The sequence below is a fragment of the Eleutherodactylus coqui genome, chromosome 5, assembly GCF_035609145.1.
Source record: "Eleutherodactylus coqui strain aEleCoq1 chromosome 5, aEleCoq1.hap1, whole genome shotgun sequence".
Lineage (NCBI taxonomy): Eukaryota > Metazoa > Chordata > Amphibia > Anura > Eleutherodactylidae > Eleutherodactylus > Eleutherodactylus coqui.
In genome coordinates this window covers 85,604,899-85,621,500 of record NC_089841.1, presented here as the reverse complement: position 1 = coordinate 85,621,500, position 16,602 = coordinate 85,604,899, and the positions used below count along the sequence as shown (strand labels likewise).

The 16,602-nt window shown below is 42.6% G+C and overlaps 1 protein-coding gene across 3 annotated transcripts in view; it reads left to right on the top strand.

Annotated features, from left to right (window-relative positions):
• ADAMTS6 (ADAM metallopeptidase with thrombospondin type 1 motif 6) overlaps window positions 1–16,602 on the top strand; it is a 310,696-nt gene that overhangs the window by 204,120 nt on the left and 89,974 nt on the right. For all 3 annotated transcript variants that reach the window (XM_066602794.1, XM_066602795.1, XM_066602793.1), the window contains exon 12: window positions 16,197–16,304. In XM_066602794.1, the coding sequence (XP_066458891.1) occupies window positions 16,197–16,304 (108 nt within the window). The remainder of the gene's footprint in view (window positions 1–16,196; window positions 16,305–16,602) is intronic.

Here is a 16,602-nt window from a genome sequence, read left to right as displayed (position 1 = left end):
TGCAGAAGTCTAAAATCCAGTTGACTGCCAGCTTGTTTCATCATGCAGTCATTCATCAATGAATGACTGCCTTTTTACTCTGAATGGAGGCGGATGGCTAAAAGATCTCCGACGCACCCTGCCTCCATTCTGTGAGCAATCATCACTACTGTGTGAAAGCATAGGAGCGATCATCGTTGGGACGGCTGTCAGAAGCTCAAGCTTCCATGTAAAAGTACCCTCTTTTATATAAAGTTGTAACCTTTAATGCTGCCTGTGATAATAATGAGATGACTACTGAACAGGTTTTTCTACAAAACAGGGAATGTCAGAATATTATTAAGTGGTCAGTCCGTGTGAAAACTTCAGAATTTTAGGATTTAAAAAAAATCTAGATTGTGACATTAACAAAAAAATATTTCCAAAATTCTTTAAAAATGTTTAACATAAAAACCTGATTTATAACATAGGTCATTTTTTGATTATACATTCCCTTTAAGTCATAGAGATTTCCGTAGGGAAAGTCACCTACTTCATTCCACCTATAGTGGCCAAAGTGGAAAGCAGCTGAAAAAAATGACTTCTGATCTGGAAGACTGAGCTTGTCAATAAATAAATAGAATAGATGCAAAAAAAAATTGGATGTAGCAATCCCGAGGTGTAAGTCGGGCCTTGACCAAAGGTAAAGGCCTTGAGCAGTGAAAAGAGATGTAGCGGAGATGCTGCCAACCAGTTTAGCTCCACTGAGTGGGTGTAGTAAGAGACATATATATCAGGTGACAAAAAACTGGTGACACGGCACAACCTTCCAAGGACAAATGGGAGGCGAGTAGAAGTGGCATCCAACTTCTCCTTTTTTGTCACTTGAGACATCCAATAATTTATATGGTTACCTTTTCATTTCACTGGGTACCATATAATGTCAAATTTCTCATGTATTACCCACAGCAGGAGATATTTGTGGTTGCCCACTGCTTCCCCGAGTTGCAACACCAAGAAGGAAAAGTCAAGAAAAAGTGTTGTAATTTCAATGTTGGGGAGTGCTGATGGTTGTCGGGGCCTTTAAGCTGCTAGACCTGCACCAGTTAGCTTCTTTTATCAAGTCCTCCTTTAGAGGACTTGAGTTTGTTCAGATGTCTTTTCTTTTCTCCATTTGTACATAATAGTAAATTGATGTATACCCAGGTGTTTAGGAAAGCTGTTGTAGTATTTTCCAGTGTCATGTGTCTCTGTAAGGGCTGAGTCAGATGAGTGAATTTTTCACGCATGTATAGGCGCAGGAAAAAAAAAATCGCAAATTGTGTGTTGAACAAAACACGTGACCGGGTCTCGCATGTCCTATCTTTTGCAGGTGCGAATTTTAAGCGTTTGTAAAAAAACGGGCATGTGACTGCTTTCATCAGAAAGCATTGGTTCTAATAGATGCGATTCCCAAATGCGCTTAACATGCGTGTACACAAAAACGCTCGTCTGACTGAGCCTAACACTTCCTCTGAGGTTTTCTGGAAGTTGTTTGCATTGAGACGAAGGTCACACTAACTAATCTTTCTTGAAAAGATTGTCAGTAACCAGGCTTTGTGTGTCTTTATTTAATGGTCAGATCACATGTTAAGCCAACAATTGCCGTAGCTACATGAATTTTAATTAATACATTTCTCTTTTATATTTCATGATATACTGCATAGAAATAAAAATCTAGCGATCTTGTAGATGTAAAACCATATCAATGTGTCAGTCACTTATGTAGTACTATGGCTCTGATCAGTTATTAGTAAAGAACCCTTGAGTACACCTAAGTCATGATGAACCACCGTGGTGTCTGTAGTAGCATTGACGTCATGGAAATTCTATTTTTCTTTTTTAAAGGGGTTTACCGGGGAAAAAACTTTTGATGACCTACCCTTAGGATAGGTCATCATTAGTAGATCGGGTGGGGTCTGTCGCTTGGGACCCCAACCGATCAGCTGTGCATGTTGTCAGCGCCGCAAATACACATAAGTCGGAGCTGAAATAGCAGAAGTCTCCGCGCCGACCTCTGTGCAGTGGCTAGCGCTTGTAACTGCAGGCACTGCTCACATTGATTTCAATGAGAACCGTGCTGCAGTTACAAGCGCCGGTCACTGCACAGAGGTCAACACGGAGATTTCCGCTGCTGCAGCTCCTACCTCTGTTATTGCGATGCAGACAACATGCGCCCGCTCAGCTGATCGGTCAAAGTCCCGAGCGACCTACCCCAGCCAATCAACTATTGATGTCCTATTATGAGGATTGGTCATCAGTAGTATTCTCCCTGAAAACCCCCTTTAACAATAATGCACTGCAGGTTGTTGTATCTCATGAATGTATGAGTACAGCAATATCTTCAAAGCACCAATAGCTCAAATCCACAGTCACATCCATAATTGATAGTAACATTTTCTGGCTGCCTTCCAAACATCATTAAATTTCATTTTCATTGACTCTTCAATATTAATGATTTGCATGTATTTTTTATATCTTGACACATTTGAGGTTTTCATTTCTATTAGGCTGCTAATAGGTGCTATCTTTAGTAATTAGAGGCAAGCATGCCAACTTTCTACTTATACTCCTAGTATGGATCTATGTCTATATACTGTTCTATCTCTTTTATGGTTTCCAGATGTTCCTATGTCATTAAGATAAAGTTTCCCTTTTAATTGGTAATATGATTTTTGGTTAGTTTGGAATAATAAAAGGATTAGGATCAGGTTTTTGTAACCGACAAGTGAGAGAATGGTCATTTTATGCTTTTTGTCAAATTTGAAGTTTGCTAGCTCTGCATTAGAGAAATAAAATACTTCCCAAATAAAAAAAAAATTGTTAGGCTCTGTTCATACATGCAGTAAAATATCATATGTTATAATCCAGGATATAAAACACAAGCTGTATTATAGCATTGTATTGGAGAATACAGGCATATGTGCATTTAAAGGACACAAATAAAATATTGTTCAGCTATAGTCCTGTGTTGGGAGATTGTAGCAAACAAGGAAGATGGAACAATACCTCTGCAGCGCCACCTATTGGATGGCAGCATTCCCTCAAATCAAAGATGGCCCTCTTGACTCGAGAGATTGTAGCACATAGTCTACAATATTATAAGGCTTTGTTTTGACATCTATATGGTTTAGGACTATTTCAGACGACCATATATTGGCTGGGTTTTCACGCCGAGCCAATATACGGTGTCCTTGTCTGCAGGGGGAGGAGGATGGAAGAGCCAGGAGCAGGAACAGAGCTCCCGCCCCTCGCCATTATTTGCAATAGGAGGGGGCGAGACAGGGGCGGAGCTAAGTCCCGGCGCTTAGCTCTGCCCCCGTCCCGACCCTCCCATTGCAAATAGTGGCGAGGGGCGGAGAAGGGCGGGAGCTCAGTTCCTGCTCCTGGCTCTTCCATTCCCCCCCCCCATCCTGCAGACAAGGACACCGTATATCGGCTCGGCATGAAAACCGAGCCGATATACGGTCGTCTGAAATAGCCCTTACATTGTGTGTGACCATGAAGATGTTTTACAGTACCATAGTCCTCTCCAGTGGTTTACATACCATAGACATAGACTTTGAGATGCTACAGGGCCACTGGAAATAGGGGCAAAGCCAGTTTGTCTTGAATGATATGAAAATCCACACCATAGTTAATATGGTGCAGATTTTGCAATCCACATCACGAAAAAAAAAAAGGAGTTGACAAAGTCAATTGCTGTTGCAGTCTCCGCTTTGGGTGGCCGCATGTGGATTTGCTCCATTGACTGGGGTTTAGGTGGGAGATCCACAACCAAAGAATCTGACACTTGGTGTACATTGTGAATGATGTCTAAGGGGCCCAATTTTAATCTTTGTGATGAGGCCCGGTGACCTTTATGCATACCCATGGTGATCTTCTATACAATATTCAGAAGCCAGAAGTGAAGAGACATTCTAGTTTGAAACTTGCTACCTCTGTCCATGGTAATGCACTCTGATTTAACAGAAGTGTAAACTTGTCCGTATTTCCAGCCTGTGTCCAGCTGTTCCTTTATGCTTACATTGAGGTCTTACATATTAAAGTACAAAAAAAGACAAATTGCTTACTACAATGTCATGCTGTTTTATCTCTGAGTCGAACTTTATGGGTCTTCCATAATTATGTTGTACGAAGGCCATACACTCAGGAGTTAAGAGATTTTTCGAGACCTCCAGAGTGTGACGGGCAATCAGATGAGTGGTCAGGGATGAAAAAATGTGCTTTTGTTGGAGTGGCCCACCTCTAGTACTGACCTGTGACCATCTGGCCATCTCCAAACCTCTCCAGCTGGAGGTATGTGAGTCCTCCCACTGCCCTGATGCTCCTGATGGGGAACCGATCAGACAAACCTGGCAGTCCAATTTTTCACGTGTCTGATTTTTTTTTTTTTTTATTTGAGCCCATTTACTACCCATACATTTTTTTTGCCTTTAGAAAAAACTCTATTAGTTTTTTCTTTTAAATAGAATTTCTATGTATTATTTTAAATTATTAAAGCATTTTAAATTTAAAAACCCTGGGTTTTGGGTTTATATTTGTGACCCTTTTTATTGTTTTAACCATCGTTCTATCCTTAGTCCTGGACAAAATTACGATTATAAACAGATGTTTGGTGGGACATTATAGGACTTAAGTGCTATCTCCAAACAGATTTACCATAGCATTTCTGACCCGGTGAAGTTGACCTGGTCAAGATAACGTTTCCTAGCAGCAAAAAATGTGCTTAGAAGTCTTTGCCAGTCATTGCAAAATCCATGAATCCTTTCATTGTGTTGTGATGAAAGATTCAATGGTGATAATAATTGAAACCTTTTTATGCCGTGCCACTCACGCTGTCTCTCCAGTCTTCTCCTGTGTGTGAGGAAAATAATTCCCACTTATTTCTTATTTGTCATTCAGTCATGTGACTGCTGTAAACGTTTTCTGAAATGTGCACCAATTATCACCACTTAATAACTTTTTAAGGCCTCGTGTGGTGCAGAGTGTTAAGGCAGCAGAAATGCAGTTCTAAGCTCTCACTCATGACCTGAAGGTTGTGGTTCAGGAATCCCTGCGTGCTTCAGGTAGCCGGCTCAAGGTTGATTCAGCCTTCCATCCTTCTGAGGTCGGTAAAATGAGTACCCAGCTTGCTGGGGGGGTAAAAGATAACACGACAAGGCAATGGCAAACCACCCTACAGAAACATTCTGATGAGAAGACGTCACATTGTGTCATGACTCGGTGCTTGCACCAGGGGACTTTACCTAATAACTTTTCATCCCAAAGCAGCTTGAGGCATAATGGACATCACAACATCTGTCACAACGCAATCAGGACATCACAACATCCGCCCAGCCTACGAGACTGTGCATTGGACATATGCGCCCTGCCATTCGGCACACAGCGCCTAGGAGTGTCTTCACTCCAGACATATTGAGTTTTTTTTATCCTCTTTTTACATGAGCCATGAATGTTATACATAGTGGCGTATAAGCTGTCCACGGACTGTACTTGCCTGTGTGGAAGACTCTCATATGACAGACATTTGTGCTGCTTCTTCCTGTCACTGCAGAAAGCTCTAGAAGTCTTGTCTGTCTGAAATCCTCAGTGAGCTCAGTGTATATTGTAACTTTTTTAACAACCTTGCTACAACATTTCCTATGATGTATGGACTGATTGATAGACATGGAGGTCTTTCCTTTAGCCAGCCAATCAGCCATAATGGAAGTGTATTTATTCTGGGCCCGCCTCTACATGGGCGCCTGTTATTATCCTTTATGAGGCCGTGGTCTCCTATCAGCTGAGTACCTGTGGGTATTTATTCTGTGTGGGGCTTATTTACTTCTACCTTATACTGTATTATATTCATTGCTCTTTCCATGTGCATTAATCATCTTCACTATCCTCCATCTAGGAATAGACGAGCCCCCTTAGGTTCCTGATGTGAGGTCGCTCCTATTGGGGAGATCGCCCTGCTTCTACGCAGGGTCTACCACACCAAAGTTTTTTAGGGATAGCGTTTCTATCCCCATAATTTGGGTACTGTTATTTGCCCTATTTTGTGTTCCCTGCGCTCTGGTAATCTGATTACGTCTGTATAGGTCCATGGTGGACATTAATTACATCTTGGTCTAACGTGTTGGTGATGTCCGTGAGGGGTGCCGTACTTGCGTTCTGCATGAACATAATACATAACCTATTATGTACATGGATTCTCCTTAATTCTCCTGGATTACTTGTACATTGTGACAACTGTATGTATTTCACGTACTTCTGTAGCTGTATTGTAATATAGTAGGTACATATAGTGCTCTACTTTTGTGATAAATTCTTTTATACGGCCATCATAAGAAGATTATTTGCCCACACCGTATGAATGCTTGTCCAGATATATGCATAGAAAGTCTGTGCATATATCTTCAGGTTCAGACAGCTGTCTGGAGATCTCGAGGACTGCGACTTGGGGAGTTTGTATGTTTACTTACACACACTGCAAGGATGCTTGTCCTGGCAGAGAACTGTACGGTCCATTCATAGCTTTTGCATTTATCTCGCTTGGCATCCTGGCACTGTGTGCAAACATATTTTGCAAGCAGCAGTCCCCATAGGTTACCTCTTTATATTCGAAGATTTGGTAGCCTTGCGTGACTCTGGAGTATGTGTTTACTTTTAGGAAGGTGTGTGATCGTTTCTACCCTGTTTACATGAAAATAGGACAGGGTCTTATAGAAATTTTGTTCCAAAAGATGCATTAGGGCTTATTTTCAGGGCATATATCTTTTTTTTCCATGAACAACAACCTACATTTAATCTTGTACAAAAACTCAACATTTATTCAGATATAGTCGTCATCGCATTCTGGAACATCATCATAACTTTCCCAATCCTGAATTCCACCGTGAATTTCTTGTGACTTTAGTTCCTTTTTCTATATGTACAACAATCTACATTTACCGATATTCATGAACAAAAATCAACATTTATTTAAATACAGTCATGTCATCCTCTACAGAAACATCATCATAATTCTCCAAACCGTGAACTCCATCCTAAATTTCTTGAGACTCTATTTCCCTTAGAACCATTGGCCCAATGTCTAGCAATAGTGTTTTCCTTAAATGAACACTTCTTGTCCATGTAGTCCGCTCGTAGCGCATTTGCATCGCAACTATAAGTGATTATATCCCATGACTTCTTCACCCAAGTCACAACCTCTTGCAGTCTAGACCCCACGAGACCAAAAACAATAAGGGTTGGCAAGTGCTGGGCTCTCACACCTTACTCGGATAGTCCTGCTGGTGTCCCTCCTGTCACAGGCCCGTTACGTGCAATCAGGTCCTTTTGGTATTCCAGCTGCTGTCTTACGCGTTTCACTTTAGCCAAGTGTAGCAGTTGGCTTCCCCTGGTGACCGGAAGCAGCCACAACGCTCTTCTATAATGAGCTTGGGAGTGGAGTGACGCCAGCGGGACTAACCAAACTGTGTGTGAGAGCCTGATACTTGCCAATCCTTATTGTTTTGGGTCTCATGGAGTCTTTTGAGTGCGATTCTTTTGGGGGTGTCTGCTTTTCTTGGTGAAGGGTCCATCTGTCCTACTGCATTCTATTGCCAACTGATTTTACTTTTTTGCATGTATAGCTGCCTGGACACTATTTAAATGGACTTTTTGGGGACAGCTAAAATACAAGCGCAACTGGTACAAATTCACAGTTATGACTTAATTGAAGCATGTTACCAAGCAATGTGTGACCAAGGTAGCGTTAAATTCTCAGGAGCAAAAATAAATTATTTTGTTACCTAGCATTATCAGAGGTGTAGCTTGAATCTGCTGGGCACAAATGCAATATCTGTTAACAGGTGTGTCTAGTATCCTGTGTAATTTTTAGTACTGGTTTCTTCATATGGGACCCCTTTAGGATGTGGGAAGACCTGGCTCTGTCTGCATTCTCTGTACCCTCTCTAGTTATGCACTCTGCAAATTATTAGCATCCAAGTAAGATCCTTTTATAGTAGAGGGCCTTCACTTTTGTTAGTCACATTTAGGTGATGTTCAACCTTAGTCTGCCTGCACACATGCGGGTCGGACCCTGCATGTGGGATTCCCGCAGCGGATTTCGACCTGGTGCCTGGCTGATGACCCCTGCTTACATGTCTGGCGTCTTCTGCTCTACTATGAATGTGCCAGCCGGCACATTTGAAGTTGAGAGGATGCTGCGCCGTTGCTATGGAGATGATGATTTACTATGGCAATGATGATTGAATGGCCGCGGAACGGACAGATTCCATTGACTTTAATGGAAGCCCGCCGTGCGTGGCCCGCACAAATTCGCAGGATGCTGCGATTTCTCCCCCGTGAGCGGAAAATCGCAATCGATTTCCGCTTGTGGGCAGGAAATCGCGTCTTCTCATAACATGCTATGGGCTGGATCTGCTGCAGAATCCGGAGGCGGTATCCAGCTGCAGATTTCTCAATGCAAATCCGCCTGTGTGCAGGAGGCCTTAGGCCTCATGTCCACTAGCTAAATGGAATTGCGGATTCCGCAGCGGATTTTGCCCATAGGGAATCATTGGCCATCCGCGGTCCATTAAATTGATTTTTGCACCCACAGATGGCATTTTAAAAGAATTGCGTTTTTCACGCGCGGGAGAAAAAACGCGGCATGCTCCATTCTGCCGCGGATTCCGCGCGGATTGGCAACATTGCTATCACATTAATAGCAATGTGTGCGGATATCTACAGGCAAAAAAAATACCATTTAAAGCAAATCCGCACGGAATCCACTGCGGAAATCTGCGGCAGATTCTGTGCGGATTGTATTTTTCTAGTGGACATGAGGCCTTACTGTGAGGAAAAAGGTCGGTATACTGTTAAGGCCCATCTACACCAGGCGATTATCGCTAAAAAAATGGCTAATTGGCGATCGTTTTAGTGATAATTGGTCTGTGTAAATGTGTGCCCATCATCTGCTTTTCGGCTGATCGTTAAATTCAGTCCATCATAAAAATTGTTGCAGTTCTCCAGTGGGGGGTGCTGATAGCATGGTTTCCGGAGGAGAACAAAGGATCTGAGTGCAGATAATAGCCTCGGGCTATTAACTGCATTCAGGGAAGGCTTCATTTGCATTCCTAATTGGTATTTTAAGTAGCTACTTAAATACAAATTAATTTTTATGCAAAATGATTGATCTTTGAGTGATCATCAGCCCATGTAAATCAGCCTTTAATCAAATAAATACTGAAATGCAAAATGTGTTACCAAGTCGCATGCAGTTGCAAAAACAAAAACAAATAAGCTACAAACCAAAGAAAATTCACATTCGAAAATGCCAACAGCACCAATTGTACAGGAGCCAACTGCTTGTATTATCCTGACCCATGAGCCGTAAATCACTCTTCTCCCCTGATCCTTGCTATGGTATACTTCAGACCCTGGTGTCAGTCACCCCCCAGCCATCCCCAATTGCAGTTGGATTTTAACAAATCCATATCTTTTTGAAAATAATCCACCATCAGAGGTATCTGTTTACAGAGGAGTCTTCTGATTATAGATATTGAGATAAAAGGGCCTATGCATGTTGGATTTTAACATGTCCACTTCTTTGATTTGCCTGTAACAGTGTCTTCTTCTTTACCTATATATACAAAACTCTTGTCAAATTTATGGGAAATTGAAAAAGCTATGAGGAGATTGGAAACTCTATCAAGAGCTTGGTTATCTTTTGCCATCCCACCCATTGAAATAAAAGGAGCGGCAGTGCACATTATTGACTGCTTCTCCATTCATTCAGTGACCTTCAGGACCCTTGTTCTCGGGACTAGCAGTGGTTCAGCTGGATGGACCTCCACCACTCAACTTGTTATTTCATATCCTACATATAGGGACTAATTTCTTTGGTGGGCAACCCAATTTGAAAACCCCCAAAAAGGGAACCAAGATGCTCAGCATTACCATGCTGAACACAGAGTCACTGAAGTTAGTGCAGCCATTAAATTCAAAACACAGTGGTAGAAGGCTTCATTCGTATTACCAAATGCCGCCACTTCCTCAGTCTAGAAATCAATGTTTGATAGAGCTTTAGGATACTCACGAATGTTATCTGAATTGCCAAAATGACGTCTACAACTAATAGTGGTGGAATTCCCTCTTTATTACCAAAGGACATAAGTCCTCCTCCATTGCTACTGGATAATGTTATGTTAAAGAGAAAAAAAAAGTGCTGCTCTGTTGACCTTTGTGGGTCGACTTTCTGCAATAGCTTCAGGCTGTTTTATTGATAACAGCTGTTAAAAGATGTTACTGATAGGATAATGAGAATACAGCCAGTTGGAAACCACTTCTCTGCTAGAACAAAGGCTACACTAAGCTGAGTATTTCCTCCAGGGCAGCAAAGTCCAGGCATTCTAATTAACTTGTCCCAGATTTTCTCTTTTGATTAGTTTATAATTGACCAATGTTCAGGTTGCCATGTTCTGCACTGGTTAATAGCTTCTGCCACTTTCCATATACCATCAGGATTTTCCTCTATTATTCTTAGGCCCAAACCATTGGACCAGTATAATTCCATTGACTACTTTAGTATCCTGGGTGCGCGTTATTTGTCTATAATTGCTGTCAGTCTTGTCGAGGCATTTTTAAACACCTGGCAGACATTTTTTTTTTTCTCAAAGTTGATTCAGCCTCCTGCCTGGATGTTGAAAGAATCATCACGTAAACTTCAGGAAGCAATTTGATTTATACTGCGCAATAATATATTTTATGTCAACTGCCTGTTATTATTCTCATGTTTTATTAAACTGCCGAACAGTAAAACAAATGAAAAAGTTTCAAAGTAAATGTTGCCATTGGTTTAAATCCTGCATCTAAAAAAGTACTTTGAGTAGCGGAATAGATTGAAGCCATTTCTTATGGCCACCAACAATGCCTGCTGGTAGCTCTGACCGCAAAGTAATAATGAAAGGAGAATTCTATTTTTGACCAGCATTTTACAACATTCAACTAAAATCTATATACGGATGTAGCAAACTTTAACCCAACTCTGATACTGTTGCTTGCTGTAACAAGTTATCTTAACACAACAAAAGCCATTGAAAAGGCACAGCAAAGTTCTGTAACGGAGTTTAACGCATTAAAGGGGTTTTCTGCGACATACAAAAAGTTAAAAGGGCTTAAAATGAAAAGAAATTAAATACTCGCCTAGCCCAGCTTTTCCACGTTCAGCGCTGCAGTCCCAGTGTCCGTTGCACAGAGTATAGAAGAAACAGGGGGGCGGTTGGTGCGGTTCATTGGGCACATCACCACTCAGCCACTCACAGGCTCCAGAGGTGATTCTTCTATGACTGAGCAGTCATTTGCACAATGAATGGCACATGACCTCCCACCGCTTCTTCCAAGTTCCATGCAGCGGGCACTGGTGCTGCAGTACTTGATGTGGAGAAGCTGGGATAGGAGAATATTAGAGATGAGCGAGTATACTCGCTAAGGCACATTACTCGAGCGAGTAGTGCTTTAGCCGAGTATCTCCCTGCTCGTCTCTAAAGATTTGGGGGCCGGCGCGGGTGACAGGTAAGTTGCGGCGGGGAGCGGGGGGGAGAGAGAGATCTCCCGCCGGCCCCAAATCTTTAGAGACGAGTGAGGAGATACTCGCCTAAGGCGCTACTCGCTCGAGTAATGTGCCTTAGCGAGTATACTCGCTCATCTCTAGAGAATATTCATTTTCTTTTAATTTTAAGCCATTTTAACTTTTTTATGTCTCGGAAAACCCCTCTAAGTGTCAACTTAAACGTTGCTACATCTGTAGGTGTCAAGTAGTTTTTTAGATACTTTTTATCCTTTGTCTTGTGGTGATCTTAGTTTACACAAGCCCTTCTCCAGTTATCGCTAAGGCCTTAGTCACACGGGCGTTTTTTCACGCGATTTGCGGATCGCATGACGGATGCGCATCCACAAATCGCGTGACCGGTGCGCGCAAGTCGCCCGCAAATCACCCGACAATCTGCTCCTAGCCGCGTTTCATTAGAAACGGGCCAGAGCTGTCCAGCGCATTGCATTCAATGGAGACGGCATATAAGCCCTTCCCTGCAATTCATCCTAAAATGTGTAAAAATAAAAAGTATATATATATTCACCTTCTCCCGGCAGCCGGAGCTCCGCGCGGCTGTCCTGCAGTGGGTGTGAAGGGGGTGTGAGTCAGACCTGCCCCCTGATTGGCTCAGCGCTGAGCCAATCAGAGGCATGTCTCACTCACACCCATTCATGAATTCATGAATGGATGTGAGTCAGACCTGCCCCTGATTGGCTCAGCACTGAGAGGCAGCAGTCACTCACCCATTCATGAATTCATGAATGGGTGTGTGAGTGAAACCTGCCTCTGATTGGTCAGGGCTGTGACCAATCAGAGGCAGATCATTCAGCAGGCGGGGATTTTAAAGCCTCGCCGGCTGAACAGTGCCGAGAAGCAGTTCAGGAGAACTGACAGCGGCCGCGGCTGGATTCCGGCTGCAGCGGAAAGGTGAGTATACAATTTTTTTTATTTTAACACATTTTAGGATGAATTGCAGGGAAGGGCTTATATATTTAAGCCCTTCCCGACAATTCACCCCGCGCACGCCGGCAGCCCTTTGTTTTCAATGGAGCGGCTGTATTGCCGGCTCCATTCAATTCAATGGGCAAACATCGTTCTTCTCTGTCACAGCTGTTAAAGCTGTGGCAGAGAAGAATGATTTGTCTTCTATATGTTCTCAATGGGGTCGGCGCTGCTGCCGCCGGCCCCATTGAGCGCATATAGAGAAGAGAACAGGAATCGCAGATAGGTGCGATCTGCGATTTCTGTTCTATAATTTATCGGACGAGCGCATAAAAAGCGCTCATGTGTCCGATACCATTGCAAAGCAATGGTTTTATAAAATCGCGGGACGCATGCGCAAATCGCGGCTAAAAACGCCCGTCTGACTAAGGCCTAAGGCTAAATTCAGAATTTGTCTTGTTTCCCGACACTACTTAGCATTGTGGGAACTCAAACAGCATACACAGATAAGGCTACATTTACAACACTGCTGGGCTTCAATTAGTTTCCTTTTTCTGCTTTATTGTGCTAGCAGGAAAAACAGAATCCCTGCCCAAAATAGATATTCCTTTGACGGGATGAAATGGCATCGAACGAACCCCATTGACTACAGTGAGGTCCATCTGACTTCTGTTATACCCTCTGGCATTCCACTGAACAAAATAGCTCAGACTGCTGCACTATTGCATCAGGGATTTTCTGTACTGGAGGCAGATGGAGAGCCTTTGGAGTAGATGTGAATGTTGCCAAAGCTGCTAGGTCAGATACACATGTAGCAAACATTAACTTGACATTTGATTTAACACATTAAATGCACAATTGCAGCAAACTTTAATGTAACTTTTCAGTGGTTTTTATTGTGTTAAGTCAATTTAAAGTTTGTTGCATCTGTGTATTTTTGAAGCGTTTAAGTGTAAAGTTAAAGGGCCACTCTGGGGATTTTTTTTTTCACTCATGATGTAGCTATCCTTGCAGTATATATTTGTGCTCTATCAGCAGACATCAACTAATCCTTCTGCAATGCCAGAAATACAGCTTAATGGTTTAATGTTGGAAAATGTTGACCATTCCTGCTACCTTGGCAGCAACCTCTCCACAAAAACTAACATCGACGCCGAAATACAACACCGTCGGAGCTCTGCGAGTGGAGCATTTTGTCGAATAAAGCAGAGAGGGTTTGAGGACCGGGACATTTGTAGGGATAACAAGATGCTTGTTTATAACGCTATTGTTCTCCCAACCCTGTTATATGCGAAACGTGGACCATATGCAAACGTCACTCAACTACTAGAACGATTTCATCAGCGTTGTCTTCAAAAAATTCTGCAAATCTCTTGGGAAGACAGGCGGGCAAATGTCAGCGTTCTGGAAGACGCAAAGACCACCAGGACTGAAGTGATGATCCTTCGCCATCAACTTTGCTGGACTGGCTACTTAGTGCGAATGACCGATTACCGTCCCCCAAAGCAATTACTATACTCTCAAGAACGGAAAACGGAATGTTGGTGGACAGCACAAAAGATTTAAAGATGAGCTTAAAGGGGTTGTCCCGCGCCGAAACGGGTTTTTGTTTTTTTTTAACCCCCCCCCCCGTTCGGCGCGAGACAACCCCGATGCAGGGGTTAAAAAAACAAACCGCTCAGCGCTTACCTGAATCCCGGCGGTCCGGCGTCTTCATACTTACCTGCTGAAGATGGCCGCCGGGGTCTGCTCCCTCCGTGGACCGCAGCTCTTCTGTGCGGTCCATTGCCGATTCCAGCCTCCCGATTGGCTGGAATCGGCACGTGACGGGGCGGAGCTACACGGAGCCGGCATTCTGTACGAGCGGCTCCATTGAAGAGAGCAGAAGACCCGGACTGCGCAAGCGCGGCTAATTTGGCCATCGGAGGGCGAAAATTAGTCGGCTCCATGGGAACGAGGACGCCAGCAACGGAGCAGGTAAGTATAAAACTTTTTATAACTTCTGTATGGCTCATAATTAATGCACAATGTACATTACAAAGTGCATTAATATGGCCATACAGAAGTGTATAGACCCACTTGCTGCCGCGGGACAACCCCTTTAAGGCTAACCTTAAAAACTGTGGCATAGACATCGAGAACTGGGAAGCCCTAGCCCTCGAGCGCTCAATTTGGGGGTCAGCCGTTAACAACAGCACTGAATTTCGAAGAGGAATGAATGGAGGGTGAAAGGGAGAGAGCTTAGTACTGCATTCTGCTGCCGTAACACTCTGCGCCACATGAGGCCTCCACATGGATCACAAATTTATTTCAATGTGTACCATATTAATACCTTGAAAACTTGCTGCTGCATTCCCCTCCCAGTTTACAACTGAACACCAGCAGTGGCATACCCTGTATTCATTTCAGTGAGAGTCCCAGCTCCCAGACTGCTTCTGATAAAAACTTTTGACATGTCAGTGACATCTCAAAAGTTTCACAAGAGCGCAGTTACTCCTTAATTATTATGGGCATCTCTAGTAAAACATATTCCCAAGTCTGATTTTGCTGTTGACTACCTCTTCGGTGTACCATTTAAAGGGAAAGTGTCATCAGAAAATGACATATTATGATTTTATATAAATCACATTTTTGTGTTAAACATATTTTTAAAGAATTTTTGGTATTTTTTTTAATTAAAAAAAAAAATCTAAAATCCTGCATTTTTCACACTGCCCACAGAGCCTAATAATAGTCTGTCACTTCCTGATCTGTAGGCAAAACTTTTCTGCAGTCATCTCACTAACTTCACGGGCAGGATTAAAATGAAAGATAACACCTATAAGTATATAATACAGGGTTCACCATCTATAGTTGATGGTAAGCTGTAACTACTCCCCCCTCCCTGCAAAATGACCTCTGCAAGCTTCCCATACAAGTCAATGAGTTCCTTCCTGACCTTTATGTGAATGGCCCATGAAGCTGCTGTAAGGCTATCTCTAAATGCTATTAAATGTAGCTCAGGAAAGATGGCCGCCTCTATGGTCATGTATAGACTGCAGAATAAAAAATTCTACAATCAGAAAATAAAAACAAATTAGAAAATGGAAAATGTGTGGTTTTAATTAGTAAAAATAGTGTGAGATATTCCCTTTAAAGTGGCTGTACACAGCTGCAGTTTGATCATTTTTTTTTTCCTCGTGCAATATGCTTCATTCATTTTTGGAGCTCCAACTGTCCTCTATATCCATTATGCCTGAGCTTTCTCAGTTTTCATTAGAACTGTAATACATATAGAACAGTCACTTGTGTTATCATCCACACTGGTTCGAAGAGAAAGCCATTGTTCCTCTGGAAACAGGAAACATTGTTGCATGTGTGGTCATAAAAGTACATTTGTAAAGTGTCTTGTAGAAGGCATTAAGTCTTGAGCAAATAGAAACTGCTGTTACACGCATAGGCAAACACAGGTCACTCCGTCAGTGCCAGTACCTGAGAATAGTTTGCTACTGTATCAAGGGCTCTGCGTGGAGCTGTGAGCTTTTAGCATTCCACTTGGGGTAATAAAGTTTATACTTGGATGGTAAATAATAAACTGCTTGCCGTTACATTAGAATGCCTGGTTCTTAATTCCTCAGATTCATCGAATGCACAGCAGATAAAGACTTTGTATCCCTAATTCTGACCAACTTGCTTCTGCCTTCTTTCCTAGGAAGTGTGTAGAGAGCTCTGGTGTCTGAGCAAAAGTAACCGATGTGTAACCAACAGCATTCCTGCCGCTGAGGGGACCCTGTGTCAGACCGGGAGCATCGAAAAAGGGGCAAGTTGATTCTGTCTATCTATCTCATATCTATCTCATATCCATCCATCCATCTATCCATCTGTTATATATTTCATTTACAATCAATACATTTAAATGAGGTCAACCTTCTTGACTTTCAAAACTAGATTAGCTTTGTGTGTTAAAGTTATTGTCCAGACATATTCTCCCACCTGATATGATATTGGGCATAAAGAGATGCAACTACACGCTGGACAGTTGGGCTTTCGAGGCAAATATCCAATGCCAAGCAAATATTGTGCATGCGTTCAGTTCTAATTAATAGGATCCATGTTCA